Below are 13,073 nucleotides of genomic sequence, written 5' to 3'. Positions count from 1 at the left end.
TATAACTTTGACTAAAGCTGTTTGTGTACTGTGATGGGCTCTGATACCCGACTGCAACTCTTCAAATAAACAATTTCTCTGCAGATGATCTGTTAGCTGTTTTACATCTACTCTTTCAACAACTTCTGAGATGAAAGGAAGGTTGAAAATTGTCCTATAATCATAATTAGTTTTGCATGTAGACATACAACTCATCTCCCAGGATCAAACCTTCAGTCTCATGAGAGAGTGCAGAGCTCTTACTAATTGCTTTGTATTTTATGAAAATATTTCCATATTCACCACAGTTTAGGAGACCACTATGAGAATGAGAGACAAAATCTACTTTACTGCTTTCAGAAATCAAAAAGATATGTTCATCATGCATTGTAATTCAATCCAACTTTATTTATATAGCACTTTAAAAAACAACAGTTGACCAAAGTGCTTTCCAATAATTAAACAGAGATAGCAGTTAAAAACCATACATAAAGCAGACAAAAAAATAAATATAAATAACAATGAAATAAATACATAAATGAAAAAGAAGATAAAAATAAATCAGTATATATATATATGAAATATTAAAACATTAGTAAAATAGGCAATAAGATCTACAATGAACAAAATTAACAAAATAAAAAGATTAAGAGACCAACAGCTGACTAAAACTGACTACAAGCTGACTCTGATAATACTCCTAAAAAGCCTTTGAGAAAAAGTGTGTTTTTAAAAGTGATTTAAACATTTCAAGTGTTGGGGCCAGCCTAATATGGAGGGGCAGTTTGTTTATGGAGGGGGCCACAACAATGAAAGCTCGGTCTCCCCGGTGTTTCAGTCTCGACATGGGGACAGCAAGGAGTGACTGGTCAGCTGATCTATGAGACCTTTGTGGAGTGTATCGGTGTAGAAGGTCTGCAAACAATAAAATTTTAAAATGAATTCTAAAATGGACAGGCAACCAGCGTAAAGAGACAAGAACAGGGGTAATGTGCTCATGTTTGCATGTCACTGTCAACAGGCGAGCAGCAGCATTCTGGACCATTTGAAAGCATGATAGTGAAGCTTTATTATACAGGGAGTGCAGAATTATTAGGCAAGTTGTATTTTTGAGGAATAATGTTATTATTGAACAACAACCATGTTCTCAATGAACCCAAAAAACTCATTAATATCAAAGCTGAATGTTTTTGGAAGTAGTTTTTAGTTTGTTTTTAGTTTTAGCTATTTTAGGGGGATATCTGTGTGTGCAGGTGACTATTACTGTGCATAATTATTAGGCAACTTAACAAAAAACAAATATATACCCATTTCAATTATTTATTTTTACCAGTGAAACCAATATAACATCTCCACATTCACAAATATACATTTCTGACCTTCAAAAACAAAACAAAAACAAATCAGCGACCAATATAGCCACCTTTCTTTGCAAGGACACTCAAAAGCCTGCCATCCATGGATTCTGTCAGTTTTTTGATCTGTTCACCATCAACATTGCGTGCAGCAGCAACCACAGCCTCCCAGACACTGTTCAGAGAGGTGTACTGTTTTCCCTCCTTGTAAATCTCACATTTGATGATGGACCACAGGTTCTCAATGGGGTTCAGATCAGGTGAACAAGGTGGCCATGTCATTAGTTTTTCTTCTTTTATACCCTTTCTTGCCAGCCACGCTGTGGAGTACTTGGACGCGTGATGGAGCATTGTCCTGCATGAAAATCATGTTTTTCTTGAAGGATGCAGACTTCTTCCTGTACCACTGCTTGAAGAAGGTGTCTTCCAGAAACTGGCAGTAGGACTGGGAGTTGAGCTTGACTCCATCCTCAACCCGAAAAGGCCCCACAAGCTCATCTTTGATGATACCAGCCCAAACCAGTACTCCACCTCCACCTTGCTGGCGTCTGAGTCGGACTGGAGCTCTCTGCCCTTTACCAATCCAGCCACGGGCCCATCCATCTGGCCCATCAAGACTCACTCTCATTTCATCAGTCCATAAAACCTTAGAAAAACCAGTCTTGAGATATTTCTTGGCCCAGTCTTGACGTTTCAGCTTGTGTGTCTTGTTCAGTGGTGGTCGTCTTTCAGCCTTTCTTACCTTGGCCATGTCTCTGAGTATTGCACACCTTGTGCTTTTGGGCACTCCAGTGATGTTGCAGCTCTGAAATATGGCCAAACTGGTGGCAAGTGGCATCTTGGCAGCTGCACGCTTGACTTTTCTCAGTTCATGGGCAGTTATTTTGCGCCTTGGTTTTTCCACACGCTTCTTGCGACCCTGTTGACTATTTTGAATGAAACGCTTGATTGTTCGATGATCACGCTTCAGAAGCTTTGCAATTTTGAGACTGCTGCATCCCTCTGCAAGATATCTCACTATTTTTGACTTTTCTGAGCCTGTCAAGTCCTTCTTTTGACCCATTTTGCCAAAGGAAAGGACGTTGCCTAATAATTATGCACACCTGATATAGGGTGTTGATGTCATTAGACCACACCCCTTCTCATTACAGAGATGCACATCACCTAATATGCTTAATTGGTAGTAGGCTTTCGAGCCTATACAGCTTGGAGTAAGACAACATGCATGAAGAGGATGATGTGGACAAAATACTCATTTGCCTAATAATTCTGCACTCCCTGTATGTGGACTGGTATCTTCACCTAAACATCCTACAGTGGTAGAAGTATGCAAATGACAATCATGAAATTATTATTATTATTATTATTACCATCTCAGTTAAAGACATGCCATGAAATATCCAAAAGAGAAGGTTTAAGCTGGAGTAACAGGAGCTATATGCAAATACAAAGGTAAATAAAAATGTGTCCATCCTGTAAGACAGGGCAGCCATACAAGTTTGCAGTTAATGACACATCACCTGCTATTTGCTGTTAGTTCCTGAGTGATCCTGTCTTTATTAATTCACAAAGTCATTTCGGTTTTCTTGTGCATAAATGCATGATGTTCCCTGGATTAGGAAAAGCTATGGAAAACTGCTATATGTAAAATGCTAAAAACAAACAAACAAACAAACAAAAAAATCTAGAAGCAACAAATTAACCCTCAGATCATGTTAATATTTATAACATGGAGTATAATCATTTCTGGTGAGTCCTGTTGATTCAATCAGTTACAAACTTTACAAACACAGACCCATGAGAATGACTCAAAACCCAGCGGACCCCCCCCCACACACACACACACACACAACCCATATCTGGATGACATACCACTTACCATGCCAGAAGTCAGCCAGCAATGCCGGCTTGACACCAGATCCAGGCAAAACCTGTTTGCTATGTGGGCATAGGGATCAAGGTCCAGCGAGCCCCAGACCCAGGCCTACTCACACACACAGAAACTGCACAGACACACTCATCTATCCACATCCACCCCACGGACGAATGCCTCTCGACCATAGCCAGCAGCCCCCTTGTTCGAGATGCAGTTAACCCGTCCCCTGATCATCACTCCACCACAGCGTCAGGTAGGACGTAGGAAATAGGGATGTAAGGACCGGCTTGTCCATGTTAAAATGGTCTGTTGGGTGCATGTGTTGGTGTGCGTGAGTGAGTGAGATGTAAAAAGTGAATATGACGTGTGAAGAGCGCTGTTAAAATTCAGCGGAGAACTGTGGCACGATAATGAATGGCTTTTCTAAAGAGAGAGCATTGTTCTTACCAAAACATGTTGATATCTTTGGCAAACTCTATTTAGAAGCAGCATGTGTTTACCTCTGCGGATGTCTGATTTTTTTGTAGTATCCTGCTGTTCTGGCTCTTGTGAACAACTAGTTTTAAAAGTGTTAAAAAACAAAATTAGTAATTACAGAGGCATTTAATAAACGTACTTGGATGAAGAAACTGGTTTTAGATGGTTTCGGTATGGGGAGCTTTGGAAGACTGGTTTACCACAAAGGTGTAGTTATTACTGTTCTAAATTTAACATCACCTGCAGGCGCGTTTGTTTAGTCATGTGACCTTTATGACGCACAAAGGTGTTTGTGCACATTGAGGAAGCTTGCAGGATCAGTCCTTTACTCCGATCAGAGAGTGCTGCGCTCTTACAAATCGCTGCTTATGTTTGGTTCATTTACAGCGGGATGATGGCGGATCAGACCCAGCACCCGGTTTTCTTTGAGTGTGAGAGTATTAAAGAAGAACATCTGACGAGAGTACAAAAATACTTCGGTATTCGCCGCAAATCGGGCGGAGGAGAGTGCGGACCGGTGACCGCAGTGGACGAAAACCTCTACAGTGTTGCTTTCCGAAATAAAAAAGGTAGGTTTGTTATGAATTTTAATAGGTAAATATATTTACCTATGTTTATAATGTACGGACTTTCTTATGCACGAAATATCATACAGTAGTCGAAGTCTCTAAATGACCATTTATTATTTTCATCAATAATTATATTTTGCCTCAGTAACCGTATCAGAAAGTTTTGGTTGTTTAGGAACTATTATACTTTCACAAGTGAGTTACTGGTGGCAATGGGACACGTAAGAAAGGAAAACAAAAGTCTGTCCGGAAAGCGAAACTTAATATTACACAACATTTGATGATCAGCAGCCGACAGTGGGTGAAAAGATAAGATTAAAGAAGAAGGAAAAAAGAAACATAAAAACGAAAATAAGTCATATAAAAATAAATTCTACATGAAACTCAGTTTCTAACTTGAGATCTATTTATAGATCAGCAGCGAGTTCTTCAGAGATCAGAGCATGTTTTGGATCTTGAAGATTGTCGTTTGGTGTTCACTGTCCGAGAAAGTCTGCAAAATTCTACCTCCTCTCACTTCACCACCCCCACTTCTGCTCCAGCAGAGGTAAATTTCATGTTTTGATTTAATCAAGATCTTTGACAGTTTTATGGATCCATATAGAATCAGCATTGTCCATCTATCTATCTATCTATCTATCTATCTATCTATCTATCTATCTATCTATCTATCTATCTATCTATCTATCTATCTATCTATCTATCTATCTATCTATCTATCTATCTATCTATCTATCTATCTACCTATCTATCTATCTATCTATCTATCTATCTATCTCAGAATCAGAATCAGAATCGTGTTTATTGGCCAAGTATATGTGCAGACACATACAGGGAATTTGTTTCCGGTAGATGGTGGCTCTCAAGCACAGCAATGTAAATCTCACACACACAAGTGTCTATATATACACATTACACATACATACACAAAGCTATGTAAACCAACTATAAATAATGAATCTAAACTTATATACATAAAATACAGAAATGAATGAGGTGGAATGAATACTACAAAATGTACATAAGGTGCAGCTGCAGTCTGGCAGTGGGAGCAGTGTGACAGGTCAACTGTTAAGAAGGGAGATGGCGAGGGGAAAGAAACTGTTCCTGTTTCGGGTGGTCCTGGTCTCCAGGCTTCTGTACCGTCTGCCAGAGGGCAGCAGGTCAAAAAGTCTGTGTCCAGGGTGTGAGGGGTCTGTGATGATTTTCCCTGCCCGTTTCCTGGTTCTTGAGAGGTGCAGGTCCTGGATGGAGGGCAGGGGGGCGCTGATGATCCTTTCTGCTGCCCGTACAGTCCGCTGCAGTCTGCTCCTGTCCTGTTTAGTGGCTGCTCCATACCAGACTGTGATGGAGGAGCACAGGACAGACTCAATGACCGCAGTGTAGAACTGGATCAGCAGCTCCTGTGGAAGACTGTACTTCCCCAGTTGTCTCAGGAAGTACATCCTCTGCTGGGTCTTTTTGAGGATGGAGTTGATGTTGGTCTCCCACTTCAGGTCCTGGGAGATGGTTGTACCCAGGAACTTGAAGGTCTTCACAGTTGACACAGGGCTGTCTGATATGGTGAGGGGGAGCAGAGTTGAGGGATGTCTCCTGAAGTCCACTGTCATCTCTACAGTCTTAAGAGTGTTCAGCTCCAGATTGTGCTGACTGCACCAGAGTACCAGCCGCTCAACTTCCTGCCAGTATGCAGACTCATCACCATCTTGAATGAGGCCAATGACAGTGGTGTCATCTGCAAACTTTAGGAGTTTGACAGCAGAGTTATTGGAGGTGCAGTCGTTAGTGTAGAGGGAGAACAGTAGTGGTGAGAGGACACATCCTTGAGGGGCACCAATACTGAGGGACCGGGTTTCAGAGGTGATCTCCCCCAGCCTCACTTGTTGCTTTCTGTCTGTCAGGAAGCTGGTGATCCACTGACAGGTAGCTGGTGACACGCTGAGCTGGGAGAGTTTGGAGGAAAGAAGTTCAGGCACAATGGTGTTAAAAGCCGAACTAAAGTCCACAAACAGGACCCTGGCATAAGTTCCCGGGCGGTCAAGGTGTTGCAGGATGTAATGCAGCCCCATGTTCACTGCACTGCATCTATCTATCTATCTAATTATTTTACTGTATATTTTACAGTTTTGTACTGTTCTTCTAAAATATCACTAAATCTACATAAATAGGCTGTGATTTTACATTTCAAATGTAAATTAAAGTAAAATCACTGTAAATGCAATAAAACATAATTTTCTTGTTTTTTAAATGTATTTGTCTGTAAATATGCATATTTAGATTGTTAAAATACATTCACAAATCTATCATAATTTCACAAATATTTGTCCGTTATTTGAAAGAAACTGTTAAATTCAAATGTAATGCTATGGAAAAATATATAAAATTATTCTTATGAACTTTTTTTTTTTACATCAAATAATAATTATTATTATTGTTATTTAGGGCGATCGTGGCTCAAGCATTGGCAGATTGCCTTGTAATCAGAAGGTTGCCGGTTCGAGCCCCGGCTCGGACACTCTCGGTTGTTGTGTCTTTGGGCAAGACACTTCACCTACCACCTACTGGTGATGGCCAGAAGGGAATTGTAAAGCACTTTGAGGGTCTCAAAAAGCACTATATGAATGCAGTCCATTATTATTTAAACCAACTGGTAACTGTATATTTCTGTACATTTAAGTATTATTATTCATATTGCCGCATTCATTGACCTTGTTTATAGGTAATTTTATTGTTTGATCATGTTAAAATGGACCTAATTTAATGTTTAAAAGCACTTGAAAAAGGCAAAATCCCATGTATAATTAGGGCAACAAACTGTTTTGTCATTACTGAAAATAACCGTATTTTTATGAGAAAGTTATTTTCTGTTATTATTTTGGCGCCCCAGCTGCCGGAATATTACAGTTTGTTTAGTTTTGGTTTTTTTTACGGTGTGTGTGTGTATATATATATATATATATATATATATATATATATATATATATATATATATATATATATATATATAAGGTAAGGTGGTCTTTGTTGCCGATTGATACCTCCTCTCATTTGCATTTCTTCCCAATCACAGACTCCTGAGAACATTGCTGCCTCGTCTCTTTCACCAAGCGATGAAGAGTATGAACTACACGTTGATAATTATCTCCTTCGTTACCTGAAAGAATGTCCACATGCTCAGCAAGAACTTGAGAACATGCTTGCCTGTTTAGCCTGCTCTGCTGATCTTTACTGTGAGGAGGGGAGAGTTTTAGTCAGGAGGCTCGCTCAACCTGGTGCTGCAGATGAAGTTAGCGATTGGAAAGCTGAGGTAGACGCTCTCTTTGGTGGCTACTTTTGCCATCATGAGGTAAACCCTGACAAAGTTGAAGCTTTGGTTCAGTCCAGCAGCTCTTGTCAGACTGCAGGTGAGGTGAAGGTGTACACAGATGAGTCTGGGATGGCTGTTGTTGTTGGAGAACAGTCTCTGGTTCATGCCAGGTTGTTAGACATTGAGCAACCTTCAAGTTTACGTGACAATATGGCATCTCTGAGTTTAAGAGAGGAAAGCACAACCATTGCTAGCTACAGCCTTTGTGATGGGCTCCAGATGTTTGTGTGTCAGGGTGACATCACCAAGCAACACGCTGATGCTCTGGTAAATGCAGCCAATCAGGACTTGGAGCACTCTGCAGGTGTTGCTGCTGCACTGAGTCGAGCTGGTGGTCCTGAAATACAGAGAGAGAGTGATGAATTAGTGAAGTGTTTGGGGAAAATTCCCATAGGAGACACAGTAGTGACCACAGGGGGTAACTTAAAGTGCAAGAAACTGCTTCATGCAGTTGGGCCTGTAGGTGGAAAAGCAAGTAACAGAGATAAGATGTTACTGGAGAAAACTGTGCATTGTGCTTTAAAGTTTTCAGAAATAATGGAGTTTCAGTCCATAGCCATTCCTTGTATCAGCTCAGGTGTGTCTGGGGTTCCTCTCACTGTGTGCACTGAAGCAACTGTTGCTGCTGTGAAGGACTTTGGCAGTGTGGGAGGTCGAAGTTTGAGGAAAATCATCCTGATTGATAACAGAGAGGAGGCGGTGAGGGCCATGCAGGAAGCATGTGACAGGCTTCTCCAAGGGATAGATACACCTGATGAAGATACAGCAAGAGGAGCCACTGCCAGAGCTCCTGGAGGCAGAGTCCACATGGAGGTTATTCAGGGATCGATCGAGAGCCAACAGGTGAGAAATGTTGCTGTAATTAAAATAAACAACACCTTGCAATAAAACACATTTTCTAAGCCCACTAAATCTCCTGCTCTTGTCCTAGGTGGATGCTGTGGTGTCTCCTATGGTTGGCCATGATCCTCTCTCTACCCGTGTTGGAAATGCTTTGTTTGAAGTAGCTGGACCACAGCTGACCACAAGGTTTAGAAAGGAAGCAGAAGATGAAACAATGCCTGGTGACTCAGTACTGCTGGAGGGCTTACCTGGACTTCAGTCTAATGCAGTCTTCTTCCTCAATCTTGTTCCCTGGGATGGTGACCCAGAGGGTGTTGCAGTCCAGGTGAGATAGTAAAGGAGGGATTTTATTAGTCTGCCTGTTTGTGAGGACATTTTTTAATGAAGCCATTTGTCTTAATCCAATATTGTTATGTTCTATAGGTTCTTCGAATGAGCATCAACACAATACTGTCTTTTTGTGAGAAGAAAGGATTCAGATCTGTCGCTCTTCCCGTCCTCGGTGCTGGGATGGCCCTGCAGTTTCCTGTCAGTGAAGTGGAGAGAGTGTTAATGGAGGAAGTTTATGTATTTGAAGAGGAGCGAGCAGGCATCACACCATTTCTGATCCGCATCGTCATTCACCCCGATGATGAGGAGACACACGAGGTTATGACATAGCACTTTTCCCTAAAAATCAACTATTGACAATTACGACGCTGAGAGTTGAAGAATGCCACCAACACCAAACTCTTATATTGATTTGTGCTTAAAAAAAGAAACTCTGAATATAGTAATCAAATATGTTCCAATAGTAGGCTCATTTACCATCTCATTTGCCAATATCAGTCAGCAGGGACAGTCTCATCTGACCCCAGTGTAATTCTTATGTGTAATAATATACTGTACAGAAATTGTTACTAATGCTGTTAATTTGTTGTCTTTACAGACATTTGGCTCTGTCCAAAATGGCAAATTCACTGAAGATTTTCACCACAAAGACCCAGACCAAGGTGAGTGTAGGAAAATCTATACAACTAAGAATCAAAACAGTGGTTTTTTTTTTTTATCTGTTTTTTCTTTTCTTTTCGGGCACCTAAAAATCTCGAGTTAAAAAAGAGACAACATCTAAAACATCAACAGGGAATTACTACATCAGTTAGAGAATATAAAAGACATTCAGTCCATCACAGTGTACAAAATACACAGCATTTGGACAACAGCTCAAATACCTGAAAGTTTGGAGGATTCAGACAACCCTCCAAAGACTGAACAAAAGCTTGACCTAATTATCATTTAATGTTCAGGTCTCATATTATCCCTCCTGCTACAGACCCATCTGTTCTCATACCAACAGTGACAGTGGTCAACAACCTGAAACCCACAAGTTGTACTCTGGATATTTATAATAACCGACCAAAAGCTTGGCCTAATAGCAAACTGCATTCTCCTCTTATTCTTTAGTATTGACTCTGTGTCTGACTAAGCCTATACTGTAAAATCTGCTTCCTATTTTAAACCTCAAACCATGACCAAAAAATATTTCAAAGGCAGCAAAAGTAAGAAACAAATGTACTTAACAGAGTCAACTTTCTCCTCTAGATTCAACAACGATGAGGTTGGTCCTGCTGGGAAAAACTGGATCTGGGAAAAGTCACCTGGGTAACACCATTTTTGGAGAGGAGCTCTTTGCCACTTATGCCTCTCCAAACTCTGGAACAATGAAATGCCAAACAGAAACCAAAACAGTCAATGGAAGAAGCATCACTCTGATCGACACCCCTGGTTTCTTTGACACAGGAAGGTCTGAGGAAGATCTGAAGCCTGAGATAATGAGCTGTATGACAGAGTGTGCTCCTGGGCCTCATGCTTTTCTCATTGTGCTTCAAGTGGGCAAATTCACAGAGCACGAGCAGGCTGTCATCGCTAAGATATGTCAGTGTTTCTCAGATGAAGCTCTAAAATATGCTGTCGTTGTTTTCACTCACGGTGAACAGCTTGACAAAAAATTTAAAATTGAAGATTTTGTCAGTGAGAACAAAAATCTGAGTGATCTGGTGTCAAAGTGTGGTGGTCGGTGTCACGTCTTTGATAACAAACACTGGAACAACAACCAGCCAAACAACTACAGGAGCAACCAGTTTCAGCTGGAGGAGTTGCTGAAATCAATAGAAAAAATGGTGGCAGAAAGAAACGGAGGTTACTACACAAATAAAATGCTGCAACATTTGGAGACAGTAATACGAGAACAGGTAGAGCACATTAGGCAGTCAATGCCAGATAAAACCCCAGAAGAGATCAGAAAGCAGGCTAAAACTAATGTGAGGAGTAGGTTTCTGATCCAAATGGCAGGGACTGGAACAGGAGCCTTGCTCGGTGCTTTTTTCGGTGTAGTAACATTGGCTGAATTTGCTATCAAAGCTGTGAAGAACCCACAATTGATGAATGTCACAACAAAGCTTTCCAGATTTGTGCCAGCTGCACAACAACAGAATGCATTAGTAGCTGCTGGAGCAGTAGGCTTGGTTGGAGCAGCAACTGCAGGAGGAATAATGGGAGGTGTAATTGGAAATGAAGCAGCTAAAGATTCAGAGTCACTTTCAGAAGCTGTACAGAAAGCATATAAGGCTGTACAGGAGGAAAGAAAATCTCTTACTCATGTAAGATTTTCATAATAACCAGGTACAGTAGTCCCTCGTTTATCGCGGGAGTTACGTTAAAAAAATAATAATAGCCAACTTAAATTTTTTACAGTTATTATAGATGTTTTAAGGCTGTAAAACCCATCACTACATACTTTATACACTTTTCTTGTTGTGTTTGACATTTTTGTGTCTGTTGGGAGAAAACTTACAAACACACAGGACAGCTCTTCAGAGTCACGCTGCTAGTGATCGAAGATTTATGTAGATTTGACTACCTGAACTCATTCTGTACTGTACAGGAGACACGGCACGAGATTGATTGGCAGTGGTCTACAGGACGCAGAACACAATGCATTGTTAAAATTTAAAAAAAGAAAAAAAAGAAAGCCATAAAAGGCGTTGCACAAAATTAGTGTTTATTTGGAATCTGGTTTTTGGCAAACTATCATATATTTAGTCAGCAGTTTCCCTCCTTCATGAAGGAGATTTTGTTCTTCAGCCACTTTAGCATTTTCTCTACTAACAATTTGTTTTTTCTTACTTCCCTTTGGTGGTGGGAACATATTGTTTGGTGTATTTATGTTCAATAGGTTTGTGATCCATAAACAACTAAAACGTTGAGCTTAAAGATTCTCACAAGATCTATGAGTGGGATAGCTGTGTTTATGGGGTTGTTGCTTGAACTACCTAGTGCCTTGATTCACTGTGATCATAATTTTTCATACAGATGTGACTAAAGTGGACGAATGTTTGAGACCATGAAACACATCAAACTTTAAAAACAATAACAAAACACAACAACACACTTAAGATTGAAGAAATTAGGTTTTGTTTGATTTTTCCCTGATATTGTCAAATCTCTATTTTTACTTAATTGTAAAGTATCTAATAATAATAGAACTACCTGATATGTGTATGCTATATTGCTGATATGATTGACAGATCAAAGATGTCTTATTAAGCAAATAAAAGCTATAATCTCTGACAAGGTTTCCCATTTCCCATGCCACGGTTTTGCTGTTGTAGTACTACACTTACATGTTGTGATCAACAAGAGACACTCTAAGAAAATGCTTTGATTCATGTGATGCCATTACCAGCATTAACATCAATTTTATTCATATAGTCCCAAATCACAACAGCAATCTCCTCATTGTGCTTTGTAAGGTAAAGACCCCACAATAATGCAGAGAAACCCCAACAATCAATGTGAGCAAACACATGGCAACGGTGGTTAGGAAAAGTTCACTTTTAACAGGAAAAAAGCTCCACAAAAACCCGGCTCAGGGAGAGGGCATCCATCTCCTGTGACCATTTAAGGGTTAGGAGAGGTAGACACCTATTAATAAGAGCCAGAGACTATTAATAGCTAATGATTAAATGCAGAAAGATGTATAAATTAGGGATGGCACAATACCACTTTTAATGTCTGATACCGATATCATAAATTTGAATATCTGCCGACACTGATATGAATCTGATGTAGTCTGTTTATGATCAATAAAAAAAATTAAATTTATTTTGCTGAATGTTGTAAAAGTTCATACTAAACAAAACACTAAACACTATTATACTTGTATTAAAAAATAAACTGCACCCAAAATATTTTACAGTTCAACATTATTAATCTTTTTATTTGAACTTTTAGCAGAACTTTAAATGTAAATATTTAAAGTAATATTCAAAAGTAATTTAAAATGTGATTTTATGCAGATTTCAAAAACTCTTTGGTTCTGAAAAAAAGTGCAATATTAGCAAAAAATAATGTTTATATTCAACAACTTAGAAAAAAAAACAAGTTGTAGAATGGATTCTTTTATACTTACAGCTTAACATAAATAGACATCCAGAGTGGAAAGCAGTGCAAATAAATGCAAACATGGCTTATTGTGACACTCATCTTTTATCAAGATGGATGTCAGTGTAAGCTCTTTCTATCAAATTTAACCTGAGATTGAATTTTTTTGTAATTTTGATACAAAA

General features: G+C 39.6%; 1 protein-coding gene across 1 annotated transcript; it reads left to right on the top strand.

The window, feature by feature from the left end:
• The first annotated feature begins 3,311 nt into the window (after window positions 1-3,311).
• On the top strand, window positions 3,312-12,739 carry LOC146714414 (uncharacterized). Its single transcript, XM_085450889.1, has 8 exons — window positions 3,312-3,463; window positions 4,075-4,256; window positions 4,670-4,803; window positions 7,327-8,466; window positions 8,555-8,791; window positions 8,890-9,114; window positions 9,395-9,458; window positions 10,048-12,739. Exons 2-8 carry the CDS (start codon window positions 4,079-4,081, stop codon window positions 11,118-11,120), a joined length of 3,051 nt encoding a protein of 1,016 aa, XP_085307015.1. The 5' UTR covers window positions 3,312-3,463; window positions 4,075-4,078; the 3' UTR covers window positions 11,121-12,739.
• Window positions 12,740-13,073: the final 334 nt, after the last annotated feature.

Source organism: Copadichromis virginalis, linkage group LG3 (assembly GCF_057382275.1).
Source record: "Copadichromis virginalis isolate Kocher_CV1m ecotype Utaka linkage group LG3, C_Virginalis_male_GT1.1, whole genome shotgun sequence".
Taxonomy (NCBI): domain Eukaryota; kingdom Metazoa; phylum Chordata; class Actinopteri; order Cichliformes; family Cichlidae; genus Copadichromis; species Copadichromis virginalis.
This window is presented reverse-complemented; position numbering and strand designations above follow the sequence as displayed.

Bases quoted from the DNA above. Each gene is read 5' to 3' on its own strand.
- LOC146714414 (XM_085450889.1), top strand. From the start codon at position 4,079: ATGATGGCGGATCAGACCCAGCACCCGGTTTTCTTTGAGTGTGAGAGT. The intron at 8,467-8,554 runs GTGAGAAATGTT...CTCTTGTCCTAG, and splicing joins GATCGATCGAGAGCCAACAG to GTGGATGCTGTGGTGTCTCC. The intron at 9,115-9,394 runs GTTATGACATAG...TTGTCTTTACAG, and splicing joins ATGATGAGGAGACACACGAG to ACATTTGGCTCTGTCCAAAA.